This window comes from Salvia hispanica, chromosome 2 (assembly GCF_029641045.1).
Source record: "Salvia hispanica isolate PSC_SH4W2 chromosome 2, Shi_PSC_v1, whole genome shotgun sequence".
Taxonomy (NCBI): Eukaryota; Viridiplantae; Streptophyta; class Magnoliopsida; order Lamiales; family Lamiaceae; genus Salvia; species Salvia hispanica.
The window spans coordinates 40,217,042-40,237,117 of NC_142693.1; the positions used below are offsets into that span (position 1 = coordinate 40,217,042).

General features: G+C 36.5%; 2 protein-coding genes and 1 pseudogene across 4 annotated transcripts; 1 reads left to right on the plus strand and 2 right to left on the minus strand.

Annotated features, from left to right (window-relative positions):
• Positions 1-11,122: 11,122 nt before the first annotated feature.
• On the minus strand, positions 11,123-13,399 carry LOC125200790 (protein OCTOPUS-like). The gene has a single exon (XM_048098560.2). It carries the CDS (start codon positions 12,963-12,965, stop codon positions 11,271-11,273), a length of 1,695 nt encoding a protein of 564 aa, XP_047954517.2. The 5' UTR covers positions 12,966-13,399; the 3' UTR covers positions 11,123-11,270.
• A 2,447-nt stretch (positions 13,400-15,846) lies between these two features.
• Positions 15,847-19,927, plus strand: LOC125212399 (riboflavin synthase pseudogene; annotated as a pseudogene). Of its 2 annotated transcripts, XR_016135637.1 has the most exons (4): positions 15,847-15,955; positions 16,106-16,134; positions 16,819-17,785; positions 18,201-19,927. The product of XR_016135637.1 is annotated as a riboflavin synthase pseudogene, transcript variant X2 (transcript). The 2 variants fall into 2 exon arrangements; XR_016135635.1 differs by lacking the exon at positions 15,847-15,955 and having other exon boundaries at positions 15,997-16,134; positions 19,419-19,927.
• Positions 18,010-18,672, minus strand: LOC125195035 (G-type lectin S-receptor-like serine/threonine-protein kinase At4g27290). The gene has a single exon (XM_048093243.2). The coding sequence runs from the start codon at positions 18,670-18,672 to the stop codon at positions 18,010-18,012; it is 663 nt and encodes a 220-aa protein (XP_047949200.2).
• Positions 19,928-20,076: the final 149 nt, after the last annotated feature.

Below are 20,076 nucleotides of genomic sequence, written 5' to 3' on the forward strand. Positions count from 1 at the left end.
CTAACAAGGAAAAATAACTGAATAAATAACTCAAAATCATAGCATGTTTACCAAAAATTCTACAAAAAATGTTTAATACTCATAGACAAGTAAAACAACAAAAAGTACTAGACATGAAGAAAAACAAAACAAAACCCAAGGTTGAATGATGTAGTCTTCAGTTTCTCTTGCCTGGATCTGCAGGCTACGCTCCAATGGAACATGGAAGAATAAAATGTGGAATATGGGATGGAAGAAGTATAGAGATGGAGAGGGTTGAGGCTCTGAGATGAATATTATGAATTAGATTATGTGGTATATATAGGCTAGAAAAGGATTTTTAATTGGTAAAAAGTACCCTCCAAGTAATGGAAAAGATGGTAAATTCGAAATCCTCAATTAATAGGAGAGATTTGGCAACAATTTCTTTCCTCCCTTAGTTTTCGCCTAATTTTGACTGCACTGCGCAACGTTCGTAAAATGGCCATAACTTTCTCCACAGAACTCCGATTTAGATGTTTATGGTATCCACGTGAAGATCTTTCGAAGACGAAGAGAATGGTATGTATTAAGCACTGATTGGACTTCAAACTCGTTGGCAGATGGGCTCGAACAGAGTCCGCTGAACCTTGACACTTTTGCACATTGTTTCTATCTTTTTCTCTCATTTATCAACAAACACGTCAAAATACAAAAATATATAATATATGTAATTTAAGAACATAATTTGCAAGATTGACATTTAAAACGAGCCAAATCTAGGCCTTAAAAACATGCTAATCCCATGTTTATCAATCCCCCAAACTTAAATATTTGTTTGTCCTCAAACAAAATAAGAGAAAAATTAAATAAGAAACACGGATGTTAAGGACTAGATTTCATAGTTGTCTCAGTATTTATAACAAAAAATAAACAGTTTGACTAGAATACAAATCAAATCAAGCAAAGCTTATTAGTGTGCTTTCATTACTAGCTCGTTGTGAAAGAACTGGAAGCGGAAGCGATTAGCAATTTAATCGAACAAATAAATCAAATAATAATCAGATCTATTTAGCAGATTATTTAGATAAATTCTATTCGCGTAATTCTCACATGTATCATACTCTTAACTTGAATTGATCATGCTTTAAGTATAATTGAAACCTAAAACATGCTTTTCTACGGAGCAGAAATAATACCTTATTAATTCTCCAAAGAATTGACGATGGCTAGCGAATTCTCCGCGTGACGCTTTGAATACTAGACCACGGATCTTCTCTCTGATTCACGAACTGTACTCCAATATCAGTGTGGGCTGATCTTACCGGAATACTAGGATTTAAATAAAAAATACATAAGAAATCCTTCTCCAATTAGGAGAAAAATTCGAACCCCTTAGGCAGAGGGGGACGGAAATTTTAATCAATAATAATTGTGATTTCTGTCTCCTTTATTCTCCTATTTATATTAAATTTCTTTTGGGCCCACGTGGATCTATGGAAGGTTTTGGATATAGGCTCACCCAATTTGCTTTTTACTAATTAAATTGAACCCACAATTTAATATAAACTTTAATTGGAATATTACGAGTAGCCACTTCAGAAGTAATATTGAACTCTCCCAATCCAAATCCGAAATTATAAGTAATCCGGGTTTCCATTTTAACTTTCATTTTCCGCGCTTAAGATAAAAATGTCCATTAATTAATTAATGTCTGCTATGGACTTAAATAATTAACTTCTTATTAATTCCAAGAATGGACTCAGCATGAAACGCTTATTTATTATTCTTAGAGTAATCAAACTCCAACTAGCTAGGTTTCGAATAATAAAACCTTGTTTCGCACTCCTCTTGAGGACATTATCAAACGAGACTCACCTCGCGCACGATTCAATATAATAGCAATCCTAGCACTGCTAGATATTAATCACCACTACCGTATGGTCAATGCTAACCTACATTGATTATGAAACAAATATTTATCAATACCTCGTCTTTCAGTAGATAGCAAAAAGACATGTCTTGCTGTTAGGTCCGTTTAATGCTTTACCACACCAATGTCATTTTATTTCAGTAAGACTTAGAAATATGAGGACGATGGATAGTCTAATTCCATCTAGGTCGTGAAATTCTTCTTTTTCATTATTTAGGACTGGTCGTGTTACCTTAAAGTGGTCGTCGCCCACAACCGGTCTACTAAAACAAAGACTTAGACTTTGTTAAGTTAACTTATACATTTAAACATGCAATTAACATCCATTAAATGTAAATCATAACAATATTATGATAAAAATAATCTGTTTTATTTCTTGAAAAATAAAATAAGAGTTTTACAGTATTCAATCACTCGAAACGTGATTTCTAGTATACAAACTCTAACACATTGATCACCTTAAGTACATGCGCTCACAAGTGTTTTGAAGTGTGTTTATCACTCACTCACAAAGTGTATATTGGAAAAAGTGTATGCTCTTAGATCATGCAACATGCAAAGTTTACCATAGGCTTGCTCGAAGTCTATTCCCTCCTCTACTTTTTGTGATTAAAATCAAAAATTCGAAAGGTCTTTATTTTAGGTTATAAATGTAGACTCTTTGGTAAGGTGAGGAAATATTTGGCTAAAAAGTGACTGAACTCAACATAGCAAAAGTGATCAATTTCTACTACATCAAACTCAAACCCAACCAACAATTCAAATCTCATTAAATTCTAGATTTTGTCCATAATTTCTTCTCATTTAAACACTATGTAGACTTAGGCAGACTGGAAGCAAGTTCTAGAAACAAGTACATGAATGCAGATAAATCACACAAGAAAGAAATTTATAGCTCAAGTCTCACAAGGTATAAGCATGATTCAAGACAAACAAGCAATTCATTAATTATGAACCTTTTCACTAAACCTTCAAATCAATGCATCAAGTCAACTCAAACAAAACATAATAGAACTTTTCATCATAGGTAACTCGGTCTGATGTCCCTAAACATGAGTATTTCTAAGTTTTCTATGTTATGCTCATGACTATATTCACCTCGGGTTTTTAAAAAAAATAAAAACTAAACTAACAAAAGTAAGCAAAAACAACTAAACTCACGGTCCACCACTTCAACCCCCCCCCCCCCAAACTTATTCAAAACTACGTTAAGAATAAGTTTAAAAAGTGGGTAGGGACGTGAGCAAACTAAGAAAACAAAATAAACTAAAACAAAATTAAATATGAAAAAAAATGATAACAATGTTGGGTTGCCTCCCAACAAGCGTGATGGTCAGGTTGAGAGCACACTACATTTCAATTGATTCATAATCCTCAGGTCAAGGGAATTCACTAGATTGCGAGGTCTAGGAACTCAATACCGAGATGACTATGGTCGTCGGACTCACCTTCAGCCTACTGTCAATAAAAAATACCTCAACCCACTACACTAGTAATTAGTATAGAGAAGAAAATGGTCGATCCCACAGAGAAGAATAGGACGCGAGTAAGAGCTAGAGGACTTGGGAATGGGGTTGGCTGCTGCCACACAAACTTGGGTTGAGAATTTTAACTACTAGACTTGGGAATTATAAAAATTATCTAACAGCTAGACCTAAGAAACAGAAAACACTATGCGAGCATTCATGGTGAGATATAAAGTAAACAGAACAGTTGAGTTTTACTAGACCTAGTGAGCAACTTTCCTAAAACAGCTAGACAAAGGAAACGCATGCAGTGGGGACCATTTTCCCTAAACAGAAATAGTACGGAAAAGAAAAACTTCAATAACAGAATCTGACTCTTAACGGATAACGACCTTCATCTTCTCCAACAATATGATATCAACATGTAAAGAAACACAGTAACAACAAGATCAGAACAGAGCATGTTGAATCGAACGATTAAACTACGATTAAACGGAAATTTAGAACAGATCTACTATCACTAGACGAGGTAAATAAAGAAACAAAAGCTAAACATCAATTCCATGCAGAAATTCCACAGATCCAGACACCAGATGCTTCATACACTCCGGATCCAAGACCAAATAAAAACAAATCCTAACTCCGATTACTCCGATCCAGACAATTCACTCTGATCAACCACAATTCAACATTGATTCAACTTCAACCAAACAGATCAAGTGCGAAAAGCATCCAAAGTAAATAAACAACATGGATCAACACAAATTGGAAACGAAAATAGAACATAAACTTCCATAGCTAAACGATCCAGAATTCAACAATGATTCAATGATCGCCGAGCTTCGAACAACGAAGACTCGACACAAAAGCAACAAAAAACAGAAATTAAATGATTGTTTCTTCGCCCTACTTGAGGACGGTGGTACACAGACTGAAACTAGCTATCAAGATGCAAACCTCCTCTAAAATTACCCCATACTGCAGTGTGTGTAGAGAAATTTGAAGAGTGAGCTAAGAACTACGAGCTGGAGCATGAAAAGAGTGATGATAATTTGGTTTGCGCTTCCAGTATTTATAGACAGATTGCTTCTAGATCCTTCCTTGTATTCTCTATTTTTCCCTTCATCTTCGAAGCTCTCTCCGCCCGGTAAATTTGTGCTCTTTTGCTCATTTCCACTTCTTTTCCTCCGTCAGGCAAATGTTTTCTCCTTCTTTCTCCACCAGGTAATTTCTCTACACAACCTGGCTTAAAACATGTGTTAGACCCAGGAAATCATTGAATTTACCCCCATAACCGATGCATGAAATTGGCCTTATCAACGCGCTTGATTAACGTCTTTAGTGTGACGTTCTTTGAAGCTCATAAGTTATCCCCCTATTCTTTTGGAAATTTCTCTGGGATGCCTTTTGTACCTACAATTTTGCAATGTGAGCATAGAATGAAGAAAATTGTAGTAGGATATAACAAGTAACTTTTGGCATTCCCCCAAACTTAGATCCCTAGAATATGCAAATCAAATTATCTACCTTAACATGATCATTTTTCATCCCCCGTAATCTTCTCTATCCCTCAATTAATTGCAAGAATTTTGAACAATAAACCATGATCAAGCAAAACAACTAAATATACACAATTCATGCAAAATAAATTAGCCTCACAATGCTATGAACATGAACTATGTTATTAAGAATCAAATCAAAGAAGTATTCAAATTTCATCCACAAAAATCAATCTTATTCAAGCACACCAAACACAAATAATTCCAAAACTTACAAATTCATCATTCCCATCAAATTCCAATCCAAACTACTAATATATATCAACAACAAAGCCATTCATGGAAAAATTCAAGATCAAAGCTCAGAAATTAAAAGAACATACATTGTGTTGGTTAACAGTTGAACACAAGAACGATTGGTAGAATACAAAGAAATTGATTAAGTGATGTGAATTTGAAGTGTGGTGTGTGAGTTATGTGGAGAAAAAAATTAGAAAGGGAGAGGAGAAGGTGCTATTTTTTCAAAAAAAAAATTTAAATTAAAAGAAACGAAATAAAAAAAATTTAAACAAAATTAAAAGAACGTGGACTAATTCCAGAAAGATAGGAATCGGCCTAGTCATGGAACAGCTGGTTTTTTTTTCCTATTTTTTTTCTAAAAAAGCAAAAGAAAAACGAAAATAAAAATAATTAAAAAAAAAACTTAAGAGAACAGATTGTTAGTTTTTTTTAAGTATAAAACGAAAATTTCAACGAAAGAAAAAAAAACAATCAAAATTCAACTAATACTAGCTTCAACTTTACGGAGAGAAACTTCAGCTCTTCGGAGGAAAAATAAAATAAACTGTAAAATTAACAAAAAGAAGAGAGCGGTTAACATGGAATTTTATATCTCACCCACGCTCTACGGAGCTTATCAAGTGATGCAGCAGAATATTGTGCATACACAGAGTTTGACCATGGACATATGAAATTAAACCTACACAAATTGTACCTCATATGGTATTTCAATTTTAACCTTGGGTTTTTTAGCTTTACTCTTACCTTTTTCCCATGCATGACTTGATTGTGAATCTTCAACAAAATCAACTTTGTCAGCAATAAAAGGAATTAAAATTATTGAGAGAGAGAGGGTTTGAAAGATTTCACCCATTCATCGAATGTATGGATATGTTCACTCATCACTTTGAGTAGCCCATCGTATCTCTTCTCTTTATCTTCCATAAAACTTGTCAAAAGCTTTCATATAAGTGTCCCACCAATCCTTGATTTTAAATACCTCATCTGCACGTATTTTACTTCTTTCTAAGAATCCACTCTCACATCTTCAAAGCTCTCACAATCCCATGTCCAAATCAGAAGCCTACTATATATGGAATAAGGCATTCTTGTGCTCCTTGCTCTCCTCAAGTACCTCGAAAATAAAAATAAAAATAAAATAAAATAAAATAAAACAATAATATTGCACTCTAAATTAGCATTATCAACCTTTCTACAATATCAGCTTAAAGCAATAATATTCCCCGGCAACGGCGCCAAAAACTTGATGCACTATTTATTAGCACTAAAAATACTTGCAAGTAGAGCCGCCCAAGGTTTATCGAATCGGCGGTTAAAACCGAATCGTAACCACCGGTTACGGTTTCGAACCGAAACTGCGAGAAATATTCCGAACCAAAACTGTGAATTTTAGAACCGTGGTTCGGTTCAGGTTTCAAATTTTTCGAACCGAAACCGCGACCGAACCACCGATTCTAGACGGTTTCGAACCGCCGGTTAACCAGCGGTTTCACGGTTCCGACAAGAAATTATTCTCAAATAATTCTGAATCTTATAACTAATTAAGCTAAAATTATAAAATTCACATCTTAAAAATTTTAGGATTAGCATTTTAACAAATTTGCACAAAATTCTCAAATATTTAAGAATTAATATTGATTTGATTTCGACCAAAATTAAGAAGGGAACATGATTTATGAGATCGTTCCACATGTGAGAATCCAGTTAATATACTATATTCTAATAAGCTCATGAATTTTATGTACACTTAAAAAATTTTATGTTTGAACTTTTAAATATGAACATTAGACTTGTGTGGACTAGAGAGGCCAAGAAGGGTCATCACTCATCAATGTTACACTAATTTCGTATATGAAAGCATTATAAATTATTTACACAGTAAGTACACTGTAGGGCATGGTTGATCATACATGATTTAGTTAATCAAGATCAATTAAAATCAAGTAATTTGGTTAATGCAATCTCACAGTTTTTTGCGTATGATATACAGTCTTCAAAATATGGATATGCATTCTTCAAAATTGATTGGTTCATTGGTTGGTGGTGGGTGATGGTTGCACTCTTCAAAAATGATTGCACAAAACACCATTTTTTTAATTTTATTTATTTTTTAAATGCTGATTTTAAATTCAAATTGTATCTCATTTCTCTCTATTTTTTTAAATGTTAGTAATATCACATTGTAATTTGTTTGTAAATTTTATCACGTTGTAATTTTTATATTGAAATTGTAAATTTGATCATTTTCACCTTACTCGTCTTACTTCAATTTAAACTATCCATTTTCTTGTTTCAATTTGTTTTATAATTACAAACTACATGGGAAAAAAAAGGAAAAAAACCGTGAAACCGAACCTAAATCGCTATGAACCATCCAAAACCGGCGGTTTGAAACCGAAATCGTAACCGCCGGTTTTCGAACCGAAATCAAAACCGTGAAAAAGCCTTACGGTTCGGTTCTGGTTCCATATTTCCCAAAACCGGAACCGGCGGTTCCGAACCGAAACCGACGGTTCATGAACCGTGGGCAAGTCTACTTGCAAGTATACAAGGTAGATCTAATATAGCTAAACGTTAGTATCGGGATATCGAACTAAGGGAATAAGATTGCAACTGTCTATTATATACTAAGCGTCATATACTATCTAGAGACACGAGATTTTGGGATTTAGATTTATTAAAGTAGATATAAATAAACAAATAACAAAAAAACATAAAAAAATAACAAAAATAATACAAAGCAGGCTAAGGAATGTAGAGTTTTAGGAACCACAATCAAAAGCTAATATCCAAAGGACTTCCTTGAATTATGCTCTCTAGAGTGACTAAGCTATCACAGGTGTAAAACTATATCTTCTCTCGAAACATATAATTTGTAGATTGCTACCTAGAACCGAATTCTCCTTCCTAGAACTAAGGCAATAACTCCTAAAAGCTCCTAAGATAAATTTGCTTCATTCAAAGGCTCAAATCTCTCGATTATATTGGCAAAGACGTCAATTTCTCCTCTTTCAAATTAGACTACTCACTTCTCGGTTCTTGTAGTAAAATCCACATGCATTCATAAGATGGTCAATCAAACAAATGTATAAGCACAAGAGAAATTGAAACAACTACAAGAGCTAACAAGGAAAAACAACTGAATAAATAACTCAAAATCATAGCATATTTACCAAAAATTCTACAAAAGATGTTTAATACTCATAGACAAGTAAAACAACAAAAAGTACTAGACATGAAGAAAAACAAAACAAAACCCAAGGTTGAATGATGTAGTCTTCAGTTTCTCTTGCCTGGATCTGCAGAGCTCCGCTCCAATGGAAGATGAAAGAATAAAATGTGAAACATAGGATGGAAGAAGTATAGAGATGTAGAGGGTTGGAGGCTCTGAGATGAATATTATGAATTAGGTTATGTGGTATATATAGGCTAGAAAATGATTTATAATTGGTAAAAAGTACCCTCCAAGTAATGGAAAAGATGGTAAATTCGAAATCCTCAATTAATAGGAGAGGTTTGGCAACAATTTCTTTCCTTCCTTAATTTCCGCCTAATTTTGACCGCACTGCGCAACGTTCGTAAAATGACCATACCTTTCTCCACAGAACTCCGATTTAGATGTTCAAGGTACCCACGCGAAGCTCTTTCGAAGAAGAAGAGAATGGTATGTATTAAGCACTGATTGGACTTCAAACTCGTTGGAAGATGGGCTCGAACAGAGGCCGCTGAACCTTGACACTTTTGCACATTTTTTCTATCTTTTTTCTATCATTTATCAACAAACACGTCAAAATACCAAAATATATGATATATGCAATTTAAGAACATAATTTGCAAGATTGACATTTAAAACGAGCCAAATCTGGATGAAGACTATTTTTTGTGGATTGAACAAAACAGAAAAAACATGACTATTTCTCAGGGATGATGTTCATTGTTTTTTCATACACTAAAGGTCAAAATTGGTCTTAAATATATAGTCAAAATATGAAGTTGGTCTCAAACATTTTTTTTTTAAAATCGACTCCTAACAAATGAAATCGTCGCCGAAGTGGCCTTTTTTTATGGTTTCGTTAACGATCAATCTCCGATTAGTGATATTTTGACTTAATTAGTATACTACTTCATACATACTCCCTCCATCCGCGAATAGAAGTCATGTTTCTCCATTTTAGTCCGTCCGTGAATAAGAGTCATGGTTCACTTTTGCCATGAATAGTAATAGGGTCTCACATTCCACTAACTCATTTACTCACATTTCATTTACAACTAATATATACAAGTGAAACTCAAATTCCACTAACTTTGTTTCACCCACTTTTTTTAACATTTCTTAAAACTCGTGCCGCCAAGAAAAGACTCCTAATGGCGGACGGAGGAAGTAATTAATTAAAATAAAATAAATAAATAATTCCAAAAATAAATAACCAAGAGAGATGGGAGAGAAGAAAAAGAAAAGTCTGTTTTGGATTTTTTAATTTTATTTTATTTTAATTAATTATGTATTAGTATACTAATTGGGTCAAAATATCACTAATCGGACGTTGACCATCAGTTTTTAACGCAATCGTCAAAAGGGACCATTACGAAGACGATTTCATTTGTTTAGGAATCGATTTTCAAAATATGATTATTTTGGACCAACTTCGTATTTTGGTTATATGTTAAGAACCAATTTTGACATTTACTCTTTTTCATAATTGTTGATTTTTAGGGCAAATGATTTCTAAAATATGAACTTTAGTCAAAATATAATATTCTTGGTTATTTAAAAATCAGAAAAATCATAATCATTGACTTTGTAGCCAGTTTAATGTATGCTTTAGGAATATGATGGAATTGAAATTGCCATGAAAGTCGGGGACTCGGAATATGAGATGAGAAGATCAAAGCTGAGACCCGCACAATTTTGATAGAGACCAGCAAGTGAGAAGAACATGATCATCGATGGCCCAGAGACAATCTCATAACATGAGCAAAGGTTCGAAGAAAATCTCATCACTGAATGAATTGCAATCAACCAGAAAATTGCCAAATCGACCATGGTTTGACGGCAGTCGCAGAAGCAACACAACCACCTCTCGACTGAGACTACTACCGTTGACGGATCCGAATGACGGTCATTTTCGATGTCATCAAACTGGATGATGATAAAAAGAATGACAAACGAAAATAAATTTTTGGAGGAGATGTATGGTTAATAGAAGTTGTGGTCTGATGCAAAAATTGAAAGAAATGATGATGCGGCAAAAGACGATACCACATTGTGTACCATGATATGGCATAAAAAAATGAGAACAAATTTGGATAGTGGCTGGCAAATTTTGCTGTGACATTCTTATCACGTGTGGTGTAGCCAGTAGCCACACAATCTATTGTGCAATAATGCCTTGCTGAAACTAGTGCATGAAAAGTAGTGTGTCAATCTTGTATTCATGGTAAAATCCATGCTGCTCAGATAAAATAGACTGCAGTTACCTTTACATGGCCTAGAGCCCTTAATCACTCAGCAGATATTCTGTCAAATTTTTCGACTTCTGCATAGCCTCTTGCTATAATGCCGACGCTACAGCCCTATTGAATTAACTCTATTTACCAATCAGCATGCCACGGCAACTGATCTTGATTAAGAAAGTGAACTAGCAAGAAATGGAAGATCATCTTAAGGTTTATTTATGTTTCGTTTTCTTGGTCTGTGATATCCAACAATATAATGCAAAATCACAAAAACATCAGCTTCAATAATCAAGTTCAAATCCAAAGGTAAATCACAGACCGGCTAGCTTAAGCAAGATATGTCGAAGATTAACCAATATTGTCCTAAAAATATCAGATATAATGTTGAGGATAGTAGATTTTGCATCATTTCCTTATTCATAGTTCTGATCTTGCTAAATCCACAGCAGGGATATACAGCCACAACTTCTCCTATCTAGTAAAAGATTCAAATAAACCAGGCAAGAAAATGAAGAAACTTCTACTTTCGTGTTAACAGAAGAACTTTGCAAACAGTTTATGTGACAGTATTACATACTTTGGTGCACAAAAGCAAATTAAAACTCCACATAGCTCACAAAACAATAACCATGCTGAGAATAATTTGGCTACCTCCAGTCAGTTTAATTGCAAGAGATTCCCAGCAATGGAGTGTGAGTTCTGGAATTTGAACTTCCCGGACTTGCTATTCCTCATGCTCCGCAATGGTGTCATATAGAAGGGTGTAACACCATTATCAAGATCAACAGAGGGGAATTTCGTGCTCCTGTTTCTTTCCAGCTTGAAATTCCCCTTCTCACTGAGAGTGAATCCACCTGCACTGTCAACACTCCTCCTTGCATAATATGATCCCAGACCATCACACGACTTTCTTGAAGCAGCAACACTACTGCTTCGTGCCAGCTTCCAATCCCCAACGTCGCTCAGAAGCTCACTAGCCTCCTTTGCTTGCTTCTCACGAGCAGCATCCCTGACTGCATCCACTTTTAAGGTCTCACCTACATTCTCGCAATTCTTGTTTCTGAAGCCAAGCACGTTACAGACTTTACGCCACCTAACAGATTTCTTCGCTGATGCATTCATGTTACCACCACCAACGACAGCAACATTTCCTGGTGTGGATCCAAGCTTTTCTAGTTCATCAGCTTTACCAGAACTCAATCGCCAATCTTTCAACTCCTTCTCCGTGATCACCAACTTCACGTTTGCAGGGGAGGACACTCCATGATCCTCCAAACTTATCCCTTTCTTTCCGAAGCTCCTAACAGAGCTAGACCGATCAAAGCTACTGCGTCTCATGGATGAGGAGGAATCTGAGTTTGAGTGGCCAGAACCCGAAGCTCCAGAACTACTCTCATCCTCTATAATTGATTGCATTGGCCCATCAACCGACAATCTGTGATTCTCAAACCTGCTAGCATTCCCTAAGATTCCACTCTCAACAGCAGAGAACATTGGAGCCAGCCTCGGGATTGTTCTTGCTATCATATACCCATCCCACGAAGCTCTCGGCTCCTCAAACGAAATCCGACCACCATCAACCGAAAACCTCGGTTCAATGTCACAGGATCTTCTCCCCATAATCTCACTGTGATTTTCCTCGAATTTTCGTCCATCATTGCCAGCAACAATAGCATTGTTTTTATTCTCTTTTATCTTGCTATTCTTTTGCCTCCAGATGCGCAGTTTCTTACTGAACACCGATGCTGCTCCAAAGATATTCCCAGCAATATCTCTCAAATCCTTAGTTTTCTTACTCTTGTTCCCAAATTCGAGATCTATATACTCTTTCATCGACTTAAATTCCCCTTCCTCGACCTCCTCATCCCTATTATCACAATCGACATTCAAACCCCCAAATCCCCCATCCGAAACCCTAACCCTATCCTGATTCTTCTTCCGCGGCTCGATCACAGTGCAAGCGTCCCTCAAAAGCCCTACATTCTTCGATTCAACCTTGGCCTCACTCCCCGATCCGCTCTTCAGATCGTCCGCATCGAACAGATTAGAGAGCGATCCCCTAGCCGAAACGACGTCGCACGACTTCCGCCTGGGCTCGTTGAGGCCGCTGGAGGAGGCTTCGCATCTGGAAGTAGAAGCCACTGACCTGCAGCGGCGGAGCTCCGGCGAGGCGGTATTGGGGGCGGGGGCGGGGGCGGAGGCGTCGAGGCCGGAGAGTCGCTCTCGGAGGCAGGAGGCGCAAATGCCGGTGATTGGATCGTCGGGGTGGCGGTAGCAGGGGGAGAGGCGGCGGGTGGTTAGAGCGGCGGCGCGGGTTCGGATCCGAGATCGGGAATCGGGTCGGATCGTCATTGGATGGAAATAGGGCTTAACTGCATATAGAGATGCAATGTAGGTCTGTGTATGTGTAGGCTTGAGGATTACAGAATAGGAGTGAGGATGACTCAAGTCTGAGTATTTCCGTGTCTGCTACTGAGATATGAGCAGAAGATGAGAGAGGGCTAGAGAGAGAGAGGGTATCCTAGGAAGAGCAAGATGGCGACAACGCAAGGACAAGAACCCTCGATAAACCCTCCATTAATCATTTATTATAAGGGGCGCTCACATTTATTCATCTTATCTTCACCTTAGACTAGACCATCAACACTAGGGCGCTCAGGACGGTGCATAGTCTCCTTATCGTCCGCCACTGTTGGTGGGCGATACTCCACCTTAGGGTGCGCCCGATACCTTATTCAGCATAGGACGTTGTTGGACACTCACTACACACTCATATACTGTTAGGACTCGGGTAGAGTCTGGTACCTTGAGAAGATGATCGATGAGTTTCAGCATCACTTGGAAATGGACTAGACCAGATCTCCCGCCTTATTCATAGTGCATTTGTTTTTTTTCACTCTTCATATGTTTGTAACTTTTTTTTAAAATTAAGTAATGTAAGGTTTGTCTTTAATTTGTGGACTTTTGCTATTTATTTTGTTGATTTATATATTTGCAAATATAAAAAATAAATACAAAGTAGTTGTTAACAAGATAGGACGGGATAGTAACTATTTTAATTTTTTTATTTGACCAAAGTTGTCAATAGGAGATGTATGGCCGAACCGGGAACCAATTTTTTTCATTTTCAAAATTTGTTCCTGCAAGGACTCAAACCCTTGACATATCAACATCTCCTCCACTCCACCACAGGGCCTTGATGAAATATAATGAACATTGAGTAATTTATACATACATGAAAATTTATACGCCCAGTTAACCAAACAATAAAATAAATCATTTTAATTATATATTCTATAAATAATTTGTGATTATAATATATATTAAATTATAGGAGTAATTATTCTATCTTAAATTTTAATCATACTTACTAGTAACTAAATTTTATTGTTATTTTATATTTCCTCCGTCCGCGAATAGGAGTCTCGTTTTTCCATTTTAGTCCGTCCGCAAATAAGAGTCTCGGTTCACTTTTACCATAAATGATTATAAGGTCCCACCTTCCACTAACTCATTTCACTTACATTTCTTTTAAAACTAATATATACAAGTGAAACATCTATTTTACTAACTTTTTTCCACCCACTTTTCTTAATATTTCTTAAAACTCATGCCGCCCATGATTGAGACTCTTAATGGCGAACGGAGGGAGTAAGATATAGTATCATTCAGATTTGTTTACGTATTATTGGTTATAGTTTACTGTTTATTAAATATTATTTTTTAGGATATATTTTATTTAAAAACCTAATATTCTTTTTAAATAATTTTATAATATTACTTCATCACATACACATTTTTGAAATAACGTAAACTTTATCTACTTCTATACATTTAATATTATATTTTCAGCTACACTATTTATTTATTTATTTAATTATATTTACTAATAAAAAATTATTCAATTATAATATTTGAATACTAGTTTTTTATTTATATTATATCTATAACTAATTATTTGTAAGGTTTACAGTTTTTTTTACATGAATTATATTTTTATTCTCTTTATCTTTCTTACTTTATTCCTTGCTTCTATTTTTAACACAATTTCTTAATTTTTATGCCCAAAAATATTGACTCAACTTAGTTAAGACGAAGGGCGTATATAACAATAATACAAATAGAAAGTGAAAATATTTAAAACAAGATAAAGAAAAGAATGAGCTAATCATCGTTTTATTCCTAGCCTACTGCGTTTTGCACCACATCACAAGCTGTTGTGTACGAGTGTCAAAACGGGTAGCGGATAATTTCCATCCCGACCCGATACCTGCTACTCAGAGACAGTGGAAAATGGGGCGGGATCGGGTAGTGTATTTTAAAATTTTGAGGATATGGGTAATACCCGATACCCGCCTTATACCTGATAAACCCGATAATATCCGATATTTTTATGGTTATGGTTTTCAAAATTTTTATTTTAATTAATTAGTTTCAAATAGTTAATTAGTTTCGAAGTACTCGATAACTCTATTCCTTATTGTATCTCGCTGCCACTCGCAAGCATGAGTTTAGCATCAGCAATAGCGGACGTCCCGACGTACCGGACGTCCGCTATTAGGCATGCCGGAGGCGAACACGGACGTCGCTTGCGGACACCGTAGATCCGCGGCTTTCCGACGACGGACGTACCGGTGGATGTCCCAATTTTTTTAATTTTTTTTAAAAAAAACTCTATATACACGGCTCGTTGCAAACTCTATATTTACGATTTTTAAAAAAACTCTAACACTGTATTATCGTCGAAAATGAAGGCTTAAAACAAAAACATATCCCCGTTCGACTAGCGGCAAACTATAGAGATTCAAGGCATAACATGTACTTTGTTTGAATCGTTTTTTGGTTTAGGATGATTTTTTTTTTGAACTATGTAATTTTTTTAATTTAAATATGTATACTTTATTTTAAAATAAAATCGTTGCATTTTCCCCGTATTTGTGTCGAAATTTTAATTAAGTAAATTACATATTTGTGAATTTTTCTTATTGTGAATGTGCACCATTGTGCAGTGGGGACATCCGCACCATTGCGCATATATGCGGATGCTCTTTAAGTGAGTATTTCTTTTTCTTTTTTGTTTCATTTTAATCATTTAAATATCAAAATATGTTGAAGTAGGAGTAGTCTTTTTGAAGGAATCATTATCGGAGTAAGAATAGTTATAAAGAAGGCCAGAACGCAATAAGTAAAAGGAAATGGCGCATCACAGTGAACTCCACTTGTAATTTACAGCTGCTAATCCATCCATTCCACCCGTTGCTCTCTCTAGTCTACCACTCGCCAACAATGACTTCCCATTCTCTCACTACGCTTAACCAGCGCCTCTGCTCGATTTCAATTAGGTAAATTAGGTCTTTTTAGTATCTTATAAATAGGGGGTTTTGTTTTTTGTACACAAAAAAACATCGTCTGGCTTAGATCTTTCAGTTCGGCTTGGCCAAGACCCACTGAATCGCTGGCGCCTATCCTTCTCTTTCTCTTCCCCTATCCAGCCGTCCATCCTCACACCCATTGCCAATTGGTAAGCATTTTTTAGTAATTGGCTTTTATGTGATGCTCAAATATTATGAGTTTGAATTGAATTGAATTTGGGTTGGATTAAACTTGTCTTTCGGACTTTGACTATAGTGATTGGCTTTTTGTTGAGGTCTTAAATTTGGAAACTTGTTTTCGAAATACTAGTTAAATTTTAAGAGAACTTTTGCACAATAGATTAACTTTTATTTTACACCAAATAAAAAACTCATATTTTAGGAGTATATTGATTGATATTGATATTGATAAACAAGTCTCGAGAGTTTAGTCGGTCCCTTGGTACAGTTCCTAGTATGCTTTAGATTTTTATTGGTGTAAATTTGCAAAACAATAACTTGTTTTGAGTTGTGTCTGAGATCACATGGAAAGATAAAATATAAATAAAAATTAACTGAAAAATATTACTGCTTGGCTAGGAGTAGCTAAGTCCTCTTCGAACCTAAACAACTACGTTTGTTTACATGGATATATTGGATCTATTTCTTTCCCATGGATATTGCATGTCTAAGCTTTTTATATTTTGTTCTCCTTCATGTGGTTTTATTTGTTTCCTTATACAGTGTCTGAGATGCCTGATCTATATATGAGATTCTTCATGCTTCGTGTTAATAGTTCATCTGTTTCTTCATGTCTTTTTTCTTTTGTAACATTATTTGTGATGTATATATAGGAAGTATGGCAGCATATGAAAAGAACAAAGATAAGAAACATAAAGCAAGCACTGCATTGTGGAGTGCAACTTATTTAGAGAAAGAAGAACTAAATAGTAACTTATTTGAAAGAAAAAATGGCTCTATCTTGCCCACCAACCCTCCTCTCCGGCCCTCGCCAGAATCCATCGACGGCGGCCAGAACACTCTCAATTTCCGACCTTTCCGCTGCTTCACCTCCGAGGAAGCCTCAGCTCCACTCCAAACTAGCGTTAAAACAGCCTCCACTCTCATCGATCTTCACTAAACCCTCCAAACCCCACCAGCCCAAAATGGCCAACACCACAGTGAAATCCCTTTTCACTGGAATTGTGGAAGAAATGGGCACAATCAAGCACCTGGGTTTCGACCAACCCGACAGTTTCACCATGAAAATCCAAGCAAAAACCGTTCTTGAAGGCGTGCACTTGGGCGACAGCATCGCGGTCAACGGAACCTGCCTAACGGTGACCGAATTCGACACCGTTTCGTCCGAATTCTCGGTTGGGTTGGCGCCGGAGACGCTGCGGAAGACCTCTCTGGGCGAATTGGAGAGTGGGTCTTTGGTCAATTTGGAGAGGGCACTGAGCCCTAGCACCAGAATGGGGGGACATTTTGTGCAGGGGCATGTCGATGGGACCGGAGAAATCGTGGAGTTGAGGCCGGAGGGAGACTCACTGTGGGTGAAAGTGAAGGTTGGGAGGGAGATTTTGAGGTACATTGTGCCTAAGGGGTTTATTGCTGTGGATGGGACAAGTTTGACTGTGGTGGATGTGTTTGATGATGAAGGGTGTTTCAATTTCATGTTGGTGGCTTACACACAGCAGAAAGTTGTGATTGCTTTGAAGAAAGTTGGGCAGAAGGTGAATTTGGAGGTTGATATTTTGGGGAAGTATGTGGAGAGACTGCTTGGGAGCGGATTTGTGGATTCATTCAAATCATCTTGAAGTAATACCTTTTCTACTTGAGCTTTGTCTTGTTTTAGGGTATTTTCTTGTGATAACTTGTTGTGTTTGTTATGTTTCTTGATGAGCTAAGGCGGTGTCGTCTTCATTGTTGTTTATTAGTATATGTTATGGCAGTGGATTTGTTCAGATCTTCGTGACGTAATGCGTTTTTACACTTGTGTTTTATGTGCTATGTATGCCTTGGTTTGGGCTACTTGCTTCTGATCATTTATGGTGTTTGCTGCGTTTCTTGATGAAGTATGGTGGCATTGTCTGCACTGTTGTTTCATATGTATCCAATCGATTAAGTATACATCTACCTCCACTTCCGTATGCATAGGCAGTGCATGAGCAATTTTTTGAGCATTGAAACTCGCATATATTATCCGGTAACTCCATAGATTCTTGGCTTTCAGGTAATCTTATGGTGGTTACCTTGATATATCCTACTTTGTCAGTGCAATGCCATTGCCTTATTCTAACACATCCATTAGAAAAATCAGACGAATCCCAGTCTACCTCAACTCGTGGTTTGAACCCACTCAAACACCTACACGCTGGTGAGTGATTGGTATTACACATTGTATTGGGCCCACACATGTCATATGCTCCACAGGAATACAGCTTCACCATTAGCAGATCCCAGGCCTGCCTGACCTCCAGCCACTGAAACAGCTCCATTCTGCCGCGATGATCAATCAGAATTCTAGATAGCACAGACTTATTATAATATGTCGCATATACATCTCCATCGCGTGCAAGGTAGGTAAAGTTGTAGGGAATTTTCAGGTCAAGTGACAGGAAAGTCTCTCCTTGCCAAGGCCCACTACTCCACAATTTTTTCTCGCCTTTTTTAATCGAAAGATCACTGCCTCCAGTAGGCCCCATGCCTAATGTAAAGCTTCCTGAAGCAGGGTCGTCTGGATTCCTCCAAGAAACAAGTTTTACATTGATATCACTACCTTCTTAATAATTTTGCTCCCTAGGAGATAAATGCACTCCATCTAGCAAAGAAAAGATCAGATTACCAATGTACTCCATCTGGCGTACCACCTGCTTAATAATTTTGCTGCCTAGGAGATAAATGCAAGAAAACCCTTGCTAATGATTTTCACTACCTTCTGGCCTCAAAGAGAGTTGAACACATCACTGTCTCAAGAGACGCTTACAGTATACAGAAGTAAAATAATTAAATAAATCTCTTCCTCTCACTGTAATGATTAAAATCTGATGCACCATGAAGGCTGATTCTCTTCACCTGGCTTCTTTATCCTTGTATGTGGGATGATGAGAACACATTCCAGAACAATGACTGCTGTTACCTGTTAGTAATATTTTTATTTTCACTAGCTATGATTGTGAGTTCATATCTTATTGTTGCACATCGAACTAGTTGGTTTTCTAAAGGAAAATGATAGCATTGAGGCTATAACTATCTTAAATTAGATGTTTGATAGGTCATCATTGACGTAAAAATTATCATATTTAACATTCGAACCAGTCTCAACATTCACAGAGGCACTTTTTTCTCAGAGTCGCCTTGAATATGAAGTGCTAGATATAAATGATATATCCATATGCTACACATAAACAGTAGTTGTTTGATTTTAACCTCCATTTATATTCCTGTATAGGTATATCCAACACTGGTGGGACCCTTGCTGCTATAACCGGAACAGTTGGCGCTGGGTTTTTCGTGGAACTAGCAGGCTCCTTCAAAGGATTTTTATTGCTCTCATCATTCCTGTATTTCTCTGCAGCAGTATTCTACAATGTCTACTCTACTGGAGAAAGAGTCAATTTTGATGAAACTTGTGCTTAGCAATTATCAGCTTTTAAAAGCTCTCCTTGTTTAGCCATCTAGTTGTGTGTGTGATCTGGAAGGGCAATACAGTTAACGAATACATTTCACTATAGGCATACTTAGTCTATAACAGAGGCGAGAAATGATTGTAAATAACAGAAAGTTTGGCTATTATTGCCATGTAAAAAAGTCATTAACATGTTCGACAAATTCATGCGTAGCCAAAAATCTGACTCGACCTGTATCAGGATTCCATATTTTTGGTTTGAGTTGTGTAGTTTCTGCTTATGTACTAGTACTATTTAGTACCAACAAATACAGAAGTTGTTGACATAGCCATCAATATTTTGTGTTACACTGGCTAATTTTATAATCCAAGTTTCAGTTATCATTGTCACTCTCATTTGCTGGGTATTACTAAGTCAGACCAAGCAGGTGCTGAATCAGTCTCATCCAACTACATCAGGAAATTACTTGGTGTCTATGAT

Coding starts and splice junctions, on each gene's coding strand:
- LOC125200790 (XM_048098560.2), bottom strand. CDS start 12,965: ATGACGATCCGACCCGATTCCCGATCTCGGATCCGAACCCGCGCCGCC.
- LOC125195035 (XM_048093243.2), bottom strand. CDS start 18,672: ATGGGGCCTACTGGAGGCAGTGATCTTTCGATTAAAAAAGGCGAGAAA.